The sequence below is a fragment of the Uloborus diversus genome, chromosome 3, assembly GCF_026930045.1.
Source record: "Uloborus diversus isolate 005 chromosome 3, Udiv.v.3.1, whole genome shotgun sequence".
Classification (NCBI taxonomy): Eukaryota; Metazoa; Arthropoda; class Arachnida; order Araneae; family Uloboridae; genus Uloborus; species Uloborus diversus.
In genome coordinates this window covers 214,760,996-214,781,239 of record NC_072733.1, presented here as the reverse complement: position 1 = coordinate 214,781,239, position 20,244 = coordinate 214,760,996, and the positions used below count along the sequence as shown (strand labels likewise).

At 32.8% G+C, this 20,244-nt stretch overlaps 1 protein-coding gene across 1 annotated transcript in view; it reads left to right on the top strand.

The window, feature by feature from the left end:
• LOC129219169 (serine-rich adhesin for platelets-like) overlaps positions 1-5,211 on the top strand; it is a 38,700-nt gene extending 33,489 nt beyond the window's left edge. The window contains exons 17-21 of the mRNA XM_054853489.1: positions 1,040-1,108; positions 1,186-1,242; positions 3,567-3,635; positions 3,713-3,769; positions 4,727-5,211. Of these exons, the coding sequence (XP_054709464.1) occupies positions 1,040-1,108; positions 1,186-1,242; positions 3,567-3,635; positions 3,713-3,769; positions 4,727-4,792 (318 nt within the window). The 3' untranslated portion in view covers positions 4,793-5,211. The remainder of the gene's footprint in view (positions 1-1,039; positions 1,109-1,185; positions 1,243-3,566; positions 3,636-3,712; positions 3,770-4,726) is intronic.
• Positions 5,212-20,244: the final 15,033 nt, after the last annotated feature.

Sequence of the window (20,244 nt, the reverse complement as noted above, 5' to 3'; positions counted from 1 at the left end):
AAAGTTATAATTATTGAAATAAAATGATGTGCCTTCATGCAAAGGAGGTTAAGCAAAGCAGGCACAGGATTTAATTATATTTATTTGAAATTTCTTGACTGGTGTGCTGGCTTAGATTCTCTATTTTAATAGGATAAAAGTATGACTTTAAAAAGTTATTTTTTAGGATTCCAATTAATTTCTCTATCAATTTAATCAGTTATTTCTTTATGCTTTATAAACAAACTTCATCTCTCTAAGCCTTTCTGCTTTCCCAGGAAGTGCGCCACACAGACACACACACAAACACACATCTTTTTTTTTATGATATGTACAGATGATAGATATAGATTATTGCACACTCTTCAAAAGTTACTATCAAATTATGCATTGAATCAATGTTTCTAAGATAAAGTTTGTAAGGTTTATTTATGCTTAAGATTTTTTTCTTTTATATCCAACATTGAATGCTACTGTATCTACTCAGTTCTTAAAATACTTGAAAGAAAAGTATAAATAGCTTATGCACTTGCTTCAAAAATTATGATGGGATAAAGTTTATATTTCATTGAACTGCATAAAAGATTGCGACAGTAAGTGATCCTTTTCGAGGAGAGAAAGTGTTGCATGTTTGGGGTGTCCCTTGATCACGTGATGTCTTAGGTGATGTGTTCTCGCACTCTGAGGGGAAAAGCCTCATCTACTCCTTTTTAAGATCTGTTTTTCATCTTCAGTTTTGACCAGATGAACAATTTTTGTAGCATATGTAATCCTTATTTCATTACAAAATTATGATTATAAATTAGATGATTACAATTTTCTTGTTTTAGAGTAAAATTACGATAATGTAATTGTAAAATATTTTTATCTCGAGCTAATGTAAAATAAAATGCAGCTAATAAAGATTTAGAGCATTCCAGTTTTAAAAAAATCAGCAAAAGTGGCTGAATTACAATTTATCTTGATTAATCAGTGTGTCACTATTATGTATATCTTCAAGTTCTTTGGTTCTCATTTTCTTTTGTGGAAGAAAATAAATTGCACCTTTTTCTATCTTCAGGACCCTGACAAATCTAAAGCTTCCAAGAGGCATAAAAGGACCATGGGTTCAACCACTTTAACAAAAAAGGTAACATACTTTACAATGTGATCTAACAAAACTTCTTCACCATTGGAATATGGTATCTTACATTGTTTCTGTTTTAGGCAAGCAGTACTTTATCTGCTTCTTCTGGAAAGAGCAGATGTGAAAGACCTAATAGTGTAAGTATTTCCAAAATTTATGAAATATAAATTTAGGAATTTTTTTGCTAGTATTCTAGTTTTAATTTGATGTAGAAAAAAGCTGTACAATGAGGCAGAGAAAGAAGAAAATTTGTTCACCGCCTATAGCTATAGTTTACTAAATGACCATTATTTCGGTCACAAGTGGCAGGGCCACTGTGAGCAACTTATATGAGTGACCCCCTTCTCCATTATTAACCAGTTTTCTAAGGCACTGACTTTCCTCCCGATCTACACAATGATAAAAAAAAAACCTGGGAGATACCATCAAAATTCCTCCTAATGACCAGCAAATTTCAAAACTCAGCACAAAGAAAGAAGGAGTCTTGTGTATGAGAAAACTAGAAGAGAGATATTGAAAGAAAAGAAACAAAACTTTTTAGTCTGGACACACATCTCTCGTCTCTTGCTTGTAAAAGTGGAAATGAATGAGAATCTGAAAACCATTGAATAGGCATTGCAGATGGATTTCTTTCTAGCCCCTCTGTTATAGAATCTCAAAACTGTTATAAAAAGGCGGGCATAATTTTTTGCACCCTCGGGAGGCTAAAGGTGACTTTTAAATCTCATGACAGGAAGCGCACTCATCTGCCATTGTTACACATTGATTAGGACAAGCAGTTTTTTAAATTTTTCTTCTTTAAATTGAGATTTTGCTTAAGAATAGAACAGAGGCACGCCTAGATCCTTTTAGTTGTCAAAATCTTTTTAACTCATTTGAACAAGCTCATTTGATAAGGCACATGGTTATAACATGGCAATAACATAAACAACTAATTTATGTGGCTAACGTTCTGGGAGAAACAAAAGTGGTTTCATTAAAAACAAAGAATCCAAAACAGACAAACCTTTTCTTGCCTTTCAATCGAATCAGACCCTGAATGGAATAATGATGTAAGAAATATATTTTAGAGGAAAAGGAAAGTCAATTCTCTGTATAATTATATTCTGATCATTAGGGGAGAGTGGCCCAAAATGGGTAGGTCTTCTTATGCCCCCCCCCTGGTGTGTAAGCGGCGATGCATACATATGTCGTGTTTACATGAACACCCCTGAGTTTTAATCAGTCCCAGCAAAGTAGCAATAAAGCGGCATGGTTCAACCAGGCTTAAAATTTAAAAAATGATGTATTTCTAAAAAACCTAAGTTTTGTAACTTGCATTTTGTCAAAGACCAGCTTATTTTTTTGGTTGTCAATAATATTACCCTATTTCGACACCATCTACCTACAAACTATGATAGTCATTTCGCTTGTTTCTTCTTTAATTTAAAGTTATAATTATTGAAATAAAATGATGTGCCTTCATGCAAAGGAGGTTAAGCAAAGCAGGCACAAGATTTAATCATGATTATTTGAAATTTGACTGGTGTGCTGGCTTAGATTCTCTATTTTAATAGGGTAAAAGTATGACTTTAAAAAGTTATTTTTTAGGATTCCAATTAATTTCTCTATCAATTTAATCAGTTATTTCTTTATGCTTTATAAACAAACTTCATCTCTCTAAGCCTTTCTGCTTTCCCAGGAAGTGCGCCACACAGACACACACACAAACACACATCTTTTTTTATGATATGTACAGAAGATAGATATAGATTATTGCACACTCTTCAAAAGTTACTCTCAAATTATGCATTGAATCAATGTTTCTAAGATAAAGTTTGGAAGGTTTATTTATGCTTAAGATTTTTTTCTTTTATATCCAACATTGAATGCTACTGTATCTACTCAGTTCTTTAAATACTTGAAAGAAAAGTATAAATAGCTTATGCACTTGCTTCAAAAATTATAATGGGATAAAGTTTCTATTTCATTGATCTGCATAAAAGATTGCGACAGTAAGTGATCCTTTTCGAGGAGAGAAAGTGTTGCATGTTTGGGGTGTCCCTTGATCACGTGATGTCTTAGGTGATGTGTTCTCGCACTCTGAGGGGAAAAGCCTCATCTACTCTTTTTTAAGATCTATTTTTCATCTTCAGTTTTGACCAGATAAACAATTTTTGTAGCATATGTAATCCTTATTTCATTACAAAATTATGATTATAAATTAGATGATTACGATTTTCTTGTTTTAGAGTAAAATTACGATTATGTAATTGTAAAATATTTTTATCTCGAGCTAATGTAAAATAAAATGCAGCTAATAAAGATTTAGAGCATTCAAGTTTTAAACAAATCAGCAAAAGTGGCTGAATGACAATTTCTCTTGATTAATCAGTGTGTCACTATTATGTATATCTTCAAGTTCTTTGGTTCTCATTTTCTTTTGTGGAAGAAAATAAATTGCACCTTTTTCTATCTTCAGGACCCTGACAAATCTAAAGCTTCCAAGAGGCATAAAAGGACCATGGGTTCAACCACTTTAACAAAAAAGGTAACATACTTTACGATGTGATCTAACAAAACTTCTTCACCATTGGAATATGGTATCTCACATTGTTTCTGTTTTAGGCAAGCAGTACTTTATCTGCTTCTTCTGGAAAGAGCAGATGTGAAAGACCTAATAGTGTAAGTATTTCCAAAATTTATGAAATATAAATTTAGGAATTTTTTTTGCTAGTATTCTAGTTTTAATTTGATGTAGAAAAAAGCTGTACAATGAGGCAGAGAAAGAAGAAAATTTGTTAACCGCCTATAGCTATAGTTTACTAAATGACCATTATTTCGGTCACAAGTGGCAGGGCCACTGTGAGCAACTTCTATGAGTGACCCCCTCCTCCATTATTAACCAGTTTTCTAAGGCACTGACTTTCCTCCCGATCTACACAATGATAAAAAGAAACCTGGGAGATACCATCAAAATTCCTCCTAATGACCAGCAAATTTCAAAACTCAGCACAAAGAAACAAGAATGAAAAGAGCTTGAATCTTTTTCTCCCTGAAAAATATGAACCCGGTTTTAGGCTGCTTGAAATTTTTCGTAGTCATGTTAGCTAATTTAATTATTTAGTATTGTATTCTTTTTTTTAGTATGAGTCTAAAATATTTTAGCTGATAACATTTTCTTGTTTTTATCTTCACATTTTTGGTATTTTTTTGTGTAAGCTTTCTTAAAAAAATTCATTAACTATTTGTTGGCTAATAATTAACATAAATTAATAAATGTTAGATAGAAAACTTTGATTAAAATTTACATGTGTTTACTTTAATTTACTTTTTTATTCTCTAGACCTAGACTGGCTACAAGTTTATTCTGTATGTTTTTAACGATACAAGTTGTGTGTTTCAAAATTCTTTATATCGTTAGTAAAATGTAATTAGTTTTTACCTGAAGCATTTAACATTTTATAAAATTTTCTGCACCCTTGATTTCAGCTACTGAATTTGGGATCTTATAAAGGCTAAATTTATTGTAAAATCCTTACTGAAAAAGTAAACATTCTTTTCTGAATATGTTTTTGATTAGAGTATCCGTTTGGGTTTATGAGTTGCAGTTATATTAATCTTAGAATCTCTTGCCTCTAGGAAGCTGCCAGTGGTATGCTGTTAGTGACCTGTCCAGCATCCGAACATCCCCCTGAAGACGGGTAATTTTTCCTTTGAATTCTTGAAATTTGATTAGTTTATTTTTTAATGTTTCTGGTATTTTTATAGGGCCTGATTACTAAATAGGCTAAGTAGACATTCGCCTGGAAGCCCGACTTTGTGAAATAAAAGAAGAAATTTTAAAGTTGAAAATATTCAAAAATAATTATTTTAAAACAAAAAAAAAGTTGCCCTTTTCCCTGTTTTTTCCAACTATATCTCATTTTTTAGTGTTGACAAACAGGGATCAATTTAGACATGTGAAAACCCGTGCACAAATGGCAGCTAGAGAGCCGTTACCAAAAAGAGATTTTATTATTCATTGCTTTCTTTTACAAAAAAGGACGTATTGTATTCGCGAAAAAATTTTCGGCCTTAATTTCCATTTTCATCATCCCCGAATGAATGTCGAGTTTTTTTTTCGATTCCACCACGTGCATATATACCTAAGCAGAGCCGGCCTTAAGCCGATTAGAGCAAAAAAGAGTCCAATTGGGCCCAGTGCTACGAGCCCCTCCCCCTGTAACAAAATCTTTTTTTCCTCACGAAAATAAATAAAAGAAAAAAAGAAATATAAAGTTTAAATTCACTTGAATTATAATATACTTAACTGATATTTAATCTGGGAGTTTGGAGCTATTACTTTCAGTGTGAGTAAGGGTGTAGGGGGGATTTCCTGAAGCTTTTAGCATCCCTATTAAATTTATCAAAATATATTTCCAAAACTAGTCTCAAATAAATTTAGAAGAAGGTAAGGACATAGAAGCAGGTGACTATGGTACAGTTTTGGTACATTTCTGACTGTAATTACTCAACATTCATTCGAAAAAAAATGCAGTTGCGTTATTATTATAGTTTAGGACCTTGTCTTTTGATTAAGACCCTGAAATAATTTGAAAATTTACCCACACCCCCTCCAGAGCAGTTTTTCTTGTACTATCCTCACCCTCTCATTGCAGGTGAGATTGGTACAACACATGTTTCAAGATTTTCATATAGGTTTTGGTGGTTTGTACCATACTCTACCTATCTTATATTTTAACGGGAGAGTTATAGATGTAAGTTATGCTGAAATTTGAACTTTGGAGAATCAAATATATTATTAAATGGAGATAAAATAAAGGCTTAATTTTCTTCATAATTTTTGAAAATGGGTACCAAATCTTATAATCTTTTTCAGGTCACTGCCAAAACTTACCTCGTTTCAACATTGTTGAAACTTCAAACTCACTTGCATCTACATTCGTGATTTTTCCTGGGTACTTTTTCCCGGATAACCCAACTCACCCTCCAAAATTTCAACTAATTACTGTACCTAGAGATGTAAAATTTCCAGAAATTTTGAAATGGTGGAAAAACAATTTTTTTTTTCTCAAAAAAATGGAAAAATTGACACAGAGTTCTTTATACCCAGTGTCCCTTGCATTGCTGGCATGTTATCTTCCTCCTTCGACCTTCCATACAGTCGGTCCAGGAGCTCCTTGCTGCATGTGGTGTTGCATTTTTTAGGCTTCGCTAAGTTGGTTGCTTAGTTATTAGTGTGGAATAGAATTGTTTTAAGAATAATTTATGAATGAGTGATAACTGCATTTGTTTATTAATATAATACTAGACAAGCCATATCACAAATCATGTGCAATCAATGATACAAATGGCCGAAAAAAAGTTTTTCGTCCCTAGACTTTGAAACAAAGGACATGCAGCCCAGAATTTTGTATTATCACTTCAATCTCAAGAGTAAGATTAATTTTATTCAAAGATTATTTAGGTTATTCTTTAAGATAAATTCATATGTTTTGTCCAGGAGATATTTTCAATGCTGACATCCATTTGGAAATGTACTTTATTGTATTTATTTATTCACTGCTATCTTTACTCTTTAATGTGCAATAAGAACTTCTGCAATTATTCCTAACCAGGCATTTTATGTCTTTATAATACAATTAGTCAATAATACAATTACTTAAGTCAAGTATTATGCAAAACGAAGAAATTTTCATGTTTTAAAATAAATTGTGAGTACTATTAATATATTTTTGTGAATTTCTGATCATATGTCAGCTTTAAGAAAATATTCTTAGGCTAGAAAACTAATAAGTCTTGAAGAATAACAGGAATAATTAATTTAATTCTCGATTTTGAAGTGAAAATAATACAAATAAATAAATAGATAAAACACTTTGCAAACGTATTGATTTCATACTGTCATGTCAATGTATCCTGACATTTTCCTGTCATATCAATACGTATGCTACATTACAAAAGCAAGATCATTTTGCCTAGACCTTGATTTCATGCTGTCATGACAACATCTTGTTATTATCCTGTCATATCAATACGTATGCAGGATTACAAAAGCAGCCTACCTTGATATTTTCCTGATATTATCCTGCGTACACCTTGTCAGTCAATATTGTGGCAGCCTGCTGACAGCAAAAAAGGAGTCATGAGCAGTTCTCAAAAGGTGGGAGCAAACACAGACCTTAACTTTGAAGCTTTAACACCAAATAACTTTCATTTTAATGAACTAAAAAAATTTTGAATTAAATTATAATACTGTATGGAGACAAGAATGGACATAAATTATGGAAAAATGCTCTTCAAATACCCTTAAAAATATTTTCTCTGCTAAAAGGCACATTTTTTCATTACATTCAAAACGTTGACTGAGCAAACGAACCATCCAAAAAAATTTTTTTTTTAATTATTTCCATACGTTTCAAAAAAAAAAAAAAAAATTAAGGGTATGAATCTCAATAACTGAATAATTTTTTAAAAAATATTTTCCATAAATTACAGAAGTAAAGACATTATTTATTTTGTAAACGATTTTAGAAAAAAAGGAAGTTGGAAGTTTGATGAATGTCCAAAAGTTATGATCTGGACAATGCTATTATTTGAGAGCTAAATATATGATTTATATGTTTTAAAAGTATTTTTCAATCCTTGAATTCAATTTTTAATTATTTTAAAGTGTTTTCATATGTTTTTATGTAGTATCTTTGAAGCAAAATCATTTTTCTTAAAACATATATTTGAGATGTCCAAATTGCGCTACGATCTAGACGCCGATAATGCTGTCCATTTATTGAGCATTATAAATGATCTTCTGTCTTGTAACCTTAATAAAAAAGGCTAGTATAATGTTAATTTCTTCAATCCATTGGTATTTTGCACAATTATCACGTTATGTATTGAACATAAATAACAATAGAAACACAAATTTTGATCGTAACAAACGCATTTAAGTAAACAAATAGGTGGCAAAAATCGCCAAGCGAATTCCAATTGGTGACAACTCGCAGCGTACGATAAGAAAAGGATTACTAGGGAGGAATTCCGGTTTTCGCCAACAGTGTCGGTTTTGGCGACTTATCACCTGCGCTGGCAAAATGGATGTCCCCCCTCACCCCCCCCATTTTATAAAACCATAACAAAATTTTATTATTTAAAGATCAGTATATAAAGTCATTCATGTACTTCATAAATCCTCTTTTCATTGCAGAATTTAAAAATAGATAAAATTTTCTTTGGAAAAGTTCAAAAACTGTGAAACTTAAATTATGATGATGTCCAAAATTTGTTACCTACTGGACAACTGTATGTAAAAATGTTTACCAGTTACCTACAGATTGATCATTAAATTTGCTATTTAGTAATTTTTATAAATACCTGCTGTCTTTTTATATTTGTATATGATGTTCTAGGTGTACATACTAAGCAATAAAAGCAAAATTGATGTCAAATTTAAAAAATTTAAAAATGGCTCAGAAGTAACTGTTTTGTCCCCACCTTTTGAGAACTACCCTCACATAACAATACTGAGGCAGCATTAATGCAAGATGATTTTTCTTGCATGTCAACCTTTATGCAATACGGAGGCAAGATATTTTGCTTACTGGGGATGCACGTAAAACATCTCCATTACAATTCTAAAGATCACAAATTGCTTATAGCTTCCATTTATATTTTGTACATATTATTTGTACATATAGCATGAAATTTGGTTTTTAAATCTTCAAAGTTTTTTTGCATTCATAAATTTACATTCTAACATTGACATAACTCCAAATCCCATAACTCTATTAGTTTCTCATTCTTCTCCTCTAGCCTTCCCATTTTCTGCTCCCATTCTCGTTCCTCTTTTTCTCTTTGTTGTCCCTCTTTTTTCTATTTCTAACCTCTCTTCCACTAAAGTGCATATAATATCCTTTGCTAATTGTTCCTCATATTCCTCTGATTTTAAAATTAGTTTTTTCAACTGTGTCATTGTGCAATTAGGAGGTACAACTGCTCCAAATTCTATTGGTAACACAACTAAATCTTCCTTCCTATGCTTCTCTAAAAATGCCATTGCAACTTTTTACCAAAAATGAAAAAACTATTGTCTTAAGCAACGTATGTCTTACCACATTCAAGTTAGAAATTTTCTTAACTAACTTCGTTAACATATACATGTAATCACAAGAATAACAATTTCATGTAATAGCATAGTCAAACTCCAGTCCTCTAAGTTTCAATTGATTTCAACATTCCACGCTCATTAAATTGTTGCCATAATTTATTATTCAACAAAACAATGTTCAAATACACACCAATGACAATACTTAATATTTTTGTAGAAACCTTCTAGTGTTTTCATGTACATAAATTGTAAATTCTTTTTCAGTACTTTTACAACAATAAAAATACAAACTCATAATTTACATAGACAACAGTAATCCTACAGCAATAGCTATACTTTATCTAAATAACATTATTCACTATTTTGTGACTCAATTACTGTGTTTTTCCAACAATAAAAATAATAACTAGTAATTTACTTAGATTCCCGTATTTTTACAACAATAGTTATACTTCATCTAAATAACATTAGACCAGGGGTTCTCAAACTGGGTGCTGCGGCACCCTGGGGTACTGTAAGAGGTGGGGAGGGGTGCCTCAAAGTGCCAGGGTTTTGTGGCAATTTCCTCCGGGGCTTGGAATGTTTATCAAAGAACTATGTTACCACAGTACAGCAACAACGTTGACTTTACTGGAGAGAGAATCTGTCCAAGTTTTTTTCACAAGTGTTCAATATGTGAACCTTTTGTAATGCAGTAGGTGTCAAGAGTTCAAAGTCGAATTCTTATTTCACTCGCCGTAACATGTCCTGATTAATAATCTTTTATTTTCCTACAAGACGAGGCACCTCTCATTATCTTAGATATTCTTCCTTTCCTCAATAACAAGCTTCCTAGCCGTTGAATTTAACAAAGTTCTGATGACGACAATCACCTTCTTTGGTGGCCACCAAGCTGTTACATAAAAAATTGGGAGTTTGTGCCCCTTGGGCTACATGATTTACAAGATTTATTCCAAAAAATCACAACCACATTTTCTATGATTGATTGTGACATGTTATAACGAGTGAAACAAGAATTTGACTTTAGATTTGATATCTAAATATCTATCTTGATATCTAGCTGCTATACGAAAGGTCCATAAATCAAAAATTTTGAAAACAAAACTTGTACAGTTTCATTCTCCGGTAAAGTCAGCAATCGTTGCTGCACCGGGAATATATTTGTTTCAATGGGGCTTTTAAACCCCGGAGGGAATTTCGATATGTATGTGTATATAATAGAAATGACTAGGGTGCCGGGAAAAAATTCTAAATCTTTAAACAGTGCCACGAGTCAGAAAAGTATGAGAACCCCTGCATTAGACAGAACTTGCAATTCCATTACTATATTTTTACACCAATGAAAATAGCTTTTCATGGCAATTACTTAATTTCCTGTATTTTTACACCAATAAAAATACTCTGACCCGTTATTAATTTACCCTTGTTATGTTATTCGTGTACCAAACAGAATACTTAGCATAAAAAATGTTACTGATGTTATTCCATAACTGTATTTCTAGTCCAATAAAAACATCTATTAATGATAATTACTTATTTTTCTGTATTTTTACCCCAATAAGAATACTATTTGGCCATTCATTTATCCCGCTTACTTTTACATCAATAAGACATAAATAACATTACTCATTTGATATGTAATTCCATTACTGTATTGTTACACCAATAAAAATATCTATTCATGGTAGTTACTTCTTTTCCTGTATTTTTACACCAATAAAAATACTACCCAGTAACTTCTTTATCTCAATAGTATTCCTACATCAATAGTAGATAACACATTGCATAAATACAGTGTTCCTTATTTGCATGTTAATTCCTGTTAAATTATTCATGTCTCGCTACTTATACCACTATATAAGTTCTTAAATAAATTAATATAAGCATAAAATGTGCAAACTCCAATAAAATATACTTTGAAATTTTTATTCCATATTTGACTGCCATAAAATATACTTAATTATTTTTGCAAGTATTTTCCCTTTGTACCCTTTTTACCAACAAACATCTCGGAGCTCTTAATTTCTCCTTTTGATAGCTGTAATCCTTTGGCTAAAATCACTGCTACGGGTACCTTAGAGCTCCTCCTGCATTTCCAAATCCGACAGTTCATCATCAACAGTCATTGGCGCTGACTTCTTTCCTCGTACATCCAATGCTATGAGCTCCTGCTTGAACTCCACCAAAACTCACTGAAGATTTCATTGAATCACCACACAAAAATTCTGGCTCTCTGGAATTCTGATCATTCGGCTAATCCTCAGTCATTGAAACACCTTATGAACAGTTCTCCTTATGCTATAGGTTTCCTTTCATCACCGCACTGAAAAATGCTATCCTCCCGGAACTTCAATCATATGCATACTAGGTTGGGTAAAAAAAACTTTTTTCTTCTAATCAATTTGTAATAGCGCAAAAAAGCTTGCGCATTAGCATCCTAATAACGGGAAAAATAATTTAAAAACTTATAAATCATTTTTGAAATTGCGCAAGAGCCCTCAAGTTGAGAAAAAATAGAAAAAAATCGGCAATTTTTAAGGACGTTTATTTTTTTCAAAAAATTTACTTCATTTCTAATAGTATAAAAAATACACTTTGCCGTTACTAAAATGTATAAAAAGAACTGTGGGGGCACATTGTTGATCATTTGAATCTGCACAGAAAGTCTTAAAATGCCATTTATAAAGTTAACTTTATACTATTTCAAAAATTCTTAAGCTCACATAAAGCTATAAAAATGTACTATTAAACATCCGTTTTAATGTTTTACACACATTTCTCTTATGCGTTAAATGACTCAGGACTCGACACATTCAGGACCATCATTTCAAATTTTTCTTGGGGGGGGGGGGGGGTCAAAGGGAAGTTTCAACACAAAATAGCAAAAATCATGCCCACTCAAATGTAAATACTTTTATTTCTCAAAGCCATGGTGGGGGGGGGGGGGCAATGGACCACCCCCTGACCCTCTAAGTGACGGGCCTAATCACTTGGCCGTGGCAGCAAATTGAGCCCAACTCACCACCCTACCCAATCAACTAACCAATTTGGGTGTGATTCATTATGCTGAAGTTCTTTAAATTCTGACTTCATATCAAATATTCTTGATCTGATTGTTGTTTACTATTAAAACCTTCTGTGTTTTCATGCTTGCAACAATTTCTTGCAGCCTCTGTCACAAGTTTTGTACATCTCTCTACCGATTGAGTGTGGTATCAAATATTCAAGTTAAGGCAGGGCTTTGACTTTCAGTGAAGTTCAAAGTCTTCTGTTTGCTATATTTGACAACAATGGTAGTGGTATCAGCTTACACTTGAATCGATTAATTAGTTCAGGGTAATCTGTGGCTTAAAAATTAATTAGTGAAAGCTTGAAGAATCTAACGTGACGCACTACTTGCGGCTCATTTCAGACTTTCAGCGTTCTCCCGTTGTCTATTTTTTGAATGTGCTGTGTGAAATCCAATATCATCACCACATCATATTTTCTGTATGACAAAAGAAAGTTTCTATGAATGACGGGATTAAGGATTTCTTTTAATGTTATTTGGTAAATGTCTTGTTGTTTGAATGACTTTTATTATATGCTTTGGACCATCTTTCACGTTATAATGCATCTTAATATCAAACTAAACAGGAGCCTAGGTCTTTGCTATAGTTTTTCCAGTAACTGCATTAAGCATGACAGACTAATTTAGGAAACATCAAGTCCTAACACCGAGTTAGCACAGTTAACGGTTGGGAGTAACTAAGGGGTCTGGGATTCTTAATAGCTAATTCTGGATCACTTGCTGAAATTTTTCCATGCTCGGGGTATGAAAGTTTCAATGAAATGGTGAAATTTCCGTGCTACACTCAGTCAGTAGAGATGTGTAAAATTTTTGAGAGACTGGTGGAAAAGTTTGCGAGCATGAAATCCCAGATGGTTTTACTAAGTAGAAAACATTAAGATCAAGATTGTAGATGAAAAATTTAATACTAAGTCAGAGAGAGAACTTAAAGAATTTCAACAGAAACAGTTGGTAGGTTAGTTGTACAAATTGGTAGGTTAGTTGGGTAAGGGGGGGGGGGGAGAACTCAACTTGCTGCTACCTCCATTTTTAATATTAAAAATGCAACCTATATTAACTCGGATATTAAATGCGATAGGTTTAGTACACTTTATAGTAGATCAAAAAATAAAAAAAAACTACATAAATTTCTTGGATTAATGTCAAATTTAAAATGCACTAATATTTTACTTTAATTTGATAAAATCATAATTGCTAACTTTAAGCAATAACCTCCTTACTGAATTTTTATACATTTTATAAACCTTATGTCATAAATTGTATTTGATTAAATCTTTTAAATTATACTTGGTAATTTAAAATAGCTTTACTAATGAATATGCAACCCCCCCCCATACACACACAAAAAAATATGTTTATTCAGCTAGTAATTCACTTTATTTGCAACCAATTTGAAATTTTACATCTAATAATATATTATTAGAAACTCGTGACTCAAATATAATTTATAAGTAAAAGGATTTCTCACAATGCATAATACTTAATAAAGTTTAGTTTATTTGATAAGTGTTCAAAAAAAATTAACAATCACACTAAAATATTATGATGCATTGTGATTAATGCATGTATAATCTAGAAAAAAATAGTAGACAAATATGAAAATATTTATTTTGTTTCATATCTCTTAAAAGATGTCGAATTTCAAATCTGAACTTCAATAAAAATTCCTAGGCAAAATGACCTACCTTTATATGCTCCTTCCTTTACATGAGTTACACACAGCAATCTCTACTTTTTAAAACTAAATTCTACATAGTGAAAAAAGCTTTAATGTCATCAAAATTACTGTAAAATGTTTTTATTGACTAACATTTTAAAAAATGCATACAAACAAAACATAACAATTGCATGAAAATTTGACAGGGACAAAACATCTATGTTTGTTTTCAGCAATCACGAATTGCTTCTTGTTTTCACTTCACCGGTGAATGATGTTCCTCCTTTGATTTTTGGAAAGGAGCCTCGGGAGCACCACTGTTGACTGGCTCTTGTCCTACTTCTCCAGCACGCAGTCTCCACCATTAGAACTGACCATCAGAATCCCCTCCTGCTGAGCGGTTGCTTCTGTATCCCACACACACGCCTTCAAACATACACACGTCTTTACACACAAACACACAGACCAGCACACAAACTCATGATTACAAAAAGCTTTATTTTAATTCAAAATGTCAAAAATTCAGATCTTTTATTGATATTTATTTATTTCTTTTATTTGATTTTATCTAGTCAGGCTTTGATGTGCCGCAAGTAATTTTTAACCACAACTTTCATGGCAGAATCTGTTGCTCTATTTCTAATTAATACTGGGAGGAAACCAATTTATAAAAATACTTATTTTGCCAATGTCAATACAACATCTGGAGCTTTGTTAATACATATTATAGCAGAAAAAAATACTTAAGAATTTAATGCAAAAATTTAGAATTTCAATTACAACATCATGACATTTGGAGCTATACTTGCCTGCAACTTAAGTTGACAGTGATATCATCACGGCGCCAGAAGAAAAACTGAGTTAGCAGATAAAACATCACACTTACTACCTACCCTACCTGCTTCGCAAATAAGAGGAGATCACCACCTGTCTATGAGCTATGGCTGGCTCATTTGATTCAAATGGTCTTAATGTTCCACACTGCTTTGTTCGTAAAATTGAAAATATGTAATGATTGACAGAAATTATTACCAAAAAAGGTTAAGTATGAGTGGGTTTAATGAGCAAATCTGATTTTTTAAGGGAAGAGCGTAATTTCACCCGAATTTCGGAGAAGACGCTAGAAACTATTTCCTTCACTTGGTCTCATCTTATTTCTCCATTGTCAAGTAAGCTTGCAGTCGAGTACACAATACTCAAGAAAATTCCAGAAATAACTATAATTGCAGATATAACTGGCATGAAGACCTTTTCAACAATAAGTACCCTTTTCTAATTTTTTTCTGAAAAACAGCCAAGAAAACTTTTTAATTCAAAAAATGAGAAAATTGCAAAAATAATGGACTGATGCTGCATAAAGCATGTGTTTTGACATTTAGAATGATTAAATTGTAAGATATACTTACCTTATATCCTTGAGTGTTACGGGATATAACTTTAAAAGATGTCGACAACACAGAGAACAAACATAACAGAGAAACTACATTAATTTAAATAGTTCCTCTTGAATGTTTTTCTCAGTAACTTTTCCACTTGGTTTTTTCTTTTGCTAAAATAAAGAAATAAATATTTGCTATCTTGTTTTTCGGAATAATTTATGAGTTATATATTTACATACTTGACAAATACAGGATACTGCAATAAATAAAATTAAAAAAAACTGGCTTGACAGAAAAGAAACATAAAAAAGAAACTACATCAATTTTATTAGGTATTCACTCTTAAATGTTTCTCTTCGGATGTTTTTATTCTATTTTCTCTTTTTTACTATAAAATAAATATTTGCAAAAGAATAATTTGTATATTGTATTATAAGTATTTTGTGTCATTCTAAATGCTCAGTAAAGTTTATGTCAACAGGGTTGATACTCGAACTAAGAGCTACTTGGTACGGCACTAGTACACATCAAATACATACAATGTGAATTTTGAAGCCAGACTTTATGAGTAATAGTTGCTAACTTAGATTCATGTATAATTGTTGTAAAATTTACAGCATTCAGGGACTTATAAAACATTACACTAATTTTAATATGGTAGATTTCCAAAAACTTGACACTTAATAAGCCGGTCAAATCCAGAAAATTCATCTGCATTCTGGCAGGACGAAAACACCTGAGGGGGGGGGAGGGGGAATTATGCATTCCCGATAACCTGGCATTTTTAAATGCGCCACTCTTTAGTCAACAGTGGGCTGAGTTTTCGGGACAAATGTAATACCATTTGATTTTAAATGAAACAATCAGGAAAATTGAAAAAAATCATGCCAAAATAATGCTTATGATTAAGGAGGAGTAAATGAGACACTTGGAATACATTGGTAAAACCAAAATTCTAGCACATTGAGGAGTAAATAATAGTGCACATCTCGCTAATGTAAATGAGTAGCTAAAACATGAATGCAAAAAATAAACCCAACATTGGGTCTTTTTTTTTATTTTTATCTGCCATCCAACAACAAGTGGGGAGGCTAAAATGCAATCTTTATAATGCAAACACATATATTCAAGCAATGTGCAATTGAAAAATTTAGGTAACTGGTTAGATTTTTTGGGGGGACTGAATGCTTAAACTGAACATTCATAAACATTAAAATTTCAAGAAAATAACCATTTCCACAAACCAATTAGAGTTTTAACATTCTTTCAGCAAAGTAACACAACACATGCAAAGAAATCTAAGTAAGTACCTAGCCTACTTGCAAGATAGATTTTTATAGTTTAAAAAAAAAATGAAAAGTTAACACAATTGAAGAAATGCGGATCGAACATACACGAAAAGAAAGCAAATTTCTAGAAAGTTAGGGTACCTGTGGATGTTTCTCCTCATTAGCGAAAAAATTATCATTGAGTTTAAAAAAAAATACATTTAGCAGAAACAAAAAAAAACTTCAAAACAGTTTAATGCCCCACTATATTTTTAAAACTGCAAATAAAGTAGAAATGGCCGATATTCAAATCAAACGTTAGAGCGGTAACAAACAAACACTTAACGTCCTTTTGCTGACCAACAAATGTTCTAAAATTTTAAAAGAACAAAAAATCACCAGCATCTGAAACACTTAACTAAGAAAAAAAACATCGTTTACGTAATTAATGTAGTCACAGCAAAGAAAATTATCCAGCACAAAATTCGTCATCCATCAAACCACTGACCTGTATCAAACTCACACGATCGCGATTTTGTTGATTAAACAATGAAGTTGAGAAGAAGAAGAAGTTGTAGTTTTCTACCATATTTAGGTTGCGTTCGACGAAGTTCACCGATCGACCGGTAAGTAACTGGTGCTAACCGAAGCGTTCTATGATCAACCGGTTACCATTCTAAGCAGTTGATTGGAACAAGTGATCATTAGCTATCACGTGATTAACTAACCGGTCGGCCAGTTACTAACCGCAACATTCTTTGATCAATCTGCTGCCGCACCGGTTACCATTTTAAGCTTTTGATTGGTTGATTTGAACACGTGATCAACCATCGGTAGCTACCGATAGGTTGAGCACGTGACAGCACTTGCTTCAATCAACAGCTTAAAATTGTAACCGTTAATCATAGAACGCTGCGATTAGTAACCAGTGAGTCATCGGTTAACCGGTTAAGGTTGTCGAACGCAACCTTAGAGGCTACATTCGGAGACAGGCACCGGTGCCACCGCAAGAGTTTGGAAACGATCGAGTCGCAATACAAATACAAAAGTGACGACTATCAATAGGCTCTGGGCCCAGCTAAGCTGGGCCTTTTAGTCAATTTAAAATCCCCAGTGAAGATCAATGGCCCTCTTAAAACTATCTACTCCCTTGTTCATTACCACCTTTTCCGGTAAGCTGTTCCAAGGTTCCACTACCCTGCTAAAGTAATAATTTTTCCTAATATCCATGTTAGCCTTGGATTTAAATAGCTTAAAAGAATGACCCTTTGTCCTGTTTTCAGTGCTAAACTTTAGCCCCGTAACATCTTTCATTTTAATAAATTTAAACAACTGAATCATGTCCCCTCGGTCTCTTCTTTGCTCAAGACTGTAAATTTTTAGCATTCTAAGCCTGGAATCATAGTCTAAATGAGAAAGTCCATTTATTAGCCTTGTAGCTCGCCTTTGAACTCTTTCCAATACATTAATATCTTTCTTCAGATAAGTAGACCAAAACTGAAGAGCATACTCCAAATGAGGTCTTACCAAGGTTCTATATAAGGGCAGAAGAACTTCTTTAGATTTGTTTGAAATAGATCTATTGATTAATCCAAGCATTTATTGGCTTTGTTACTAGCTATGCTGCACTGTTGACTAAACTTTAAATCCTGACTTATTATTAAGATGCCCAGATCAGTAACTTTTTCTGCCTAATGCCTGAACCTTGCAAATAATAACTTGTACACTTATTTCCATGCCCTAAATGTAGCACTTGACATTTCCCAACATTAACAGCCATACTCCATTTAATAGCCCACTCCCTAATATGATCCAGATCCTCTTGCAGCTGATTTGCTTGTTCTTCATTTTCTACTATCCCCATAACTTTGACATCATCAGCAAAACAATTCATGTTCCCAGAAATATTTTTATGAATATCGTTCACAAAAACAATGAACAAAACAGGCCCTAACACTAATCCTTTAGGAACCCCGCTTAAAACCTCACTCCATTTAGAATAATTTCCCCTTACAACTACCCTTTATTTCCTACCGGTCAGCCAGTTTTTTACTCAAATGAAATTTTTCCCTCCTATTCCTTTATCAGCAAATTTTCTAAGTAGAGCAACATGCGGTACCTTATCGAAAGCTTTTCGAAAATCAATGTAAGCAAAATCTACAGGTTTATATTGTCTAAAGCCATGGTAACTTTGTCATGGAAATGTAATAAATTAGTTGCACACGATTTACCTTTCCTGAAACCGTACTGAAAACTAGTCAATAGATTATTAGTCTCTAAAAAATTTACTATCTTAATTTTTATCATTGTTTCAAAAATTTTACAAACCACCGAAGTTAGACTCACAGGTCTATAATTTCCCGCACTCCCTTTAGACCCTTTCTTAAAGAGCGGTGTAATGTTAGCCAGCTTCCAATCCTCTGGCACTGTCCCGACTTACAAGAAGCATTGAAAATTTTTACAATCACATCTGCTTATTCCTCTGCACATTCAACTAAAATTTTTGGATAAATATTATCTCGGTCCGGAGCCTTTGTTTCTTTAATTTTTTTCAAATGAAGTAAAACGTCATCCCTGGAAAATACAAAGTCCTCAAGCGGAACGAAAGTTAGTGTCTTGTTGGTGTCAACTGTTGAGATACAGTTATCGTTAAAAAACACTCGAAAAAAAGTTATTAAGAACATTAGCAATATTATTGTCGTCCTGAATTAAAATTCCGTGCTCATCAACCAGTGGCCCGATATGACTATTTCGAACTTTCCCCGAATTAGCGTACGCAAAAAATCTGTTAGGATTCTTTTCTATGTTATCTGCCATCTTTACTCCAACTCTCTTTTCTGAATCCGTACCAAATTCTTAAATTTACGCCTTGCCTTACAATATTGGAGCCTATCTGCACAGTGACCAGTTTCTTTAAACCTATGAAAAGCGGCTTGCTTGTAATTTAAAGCGTCTTTTGTTTCCATGCAGAACCACATCGGCCAAATTTTAGTGTTGACACCCTTTCTCCTAAAAGGAACAAAGTCCCGAACCGTTTTCGCTAGATTTTCCTTAAACTCTGCTCACTGAAGATTCACATCGCTATTGTCCAATCTGGAAGAAAAAACTGCTTTCAAACTCTGCCTAAGTGCCACAAAATCAGTATTTCTGAAATTGGGCACAAACCTAAAATTCTCTACTTTGAGCATATCAAATGTAATCTCAAACCTAATACTGTTATGGTCACTATCTCCAATGTGTTCCCCTGCACATAACCCTTGAACAAAACCTTCCATGTCACAGAAAACTAGATCCAAAATCACGTCCTGTCGAGTACCCTGAGCTACAATTTGATCTAAGAAACAGTCACCAATTACTTTCGAAAATTCCTCTTCTCTAAATAAAATATCCCATTATGATGACTGATCGCTTGCTTGAAATGTCACTAATAATATTAAACAACTATTCATCTTGACCCTGGCTTAAGTTGGGTGGCCTATAAATGTTCCCTAAACGTAATGAACGCTCCGAACGTTCCTAAACGTTCCGAATGTAGCATAAAAGGAAATGAATTTAAAAAAAAACTCACCTCAAATCAACAAAACTTTAAATTAAAAGAATTAGAGGCTTGAATATAAACAAATCAAGTAATATCTAAAAGTCAAATATCTAGCAGATATCCATAAATCAAACTTACATG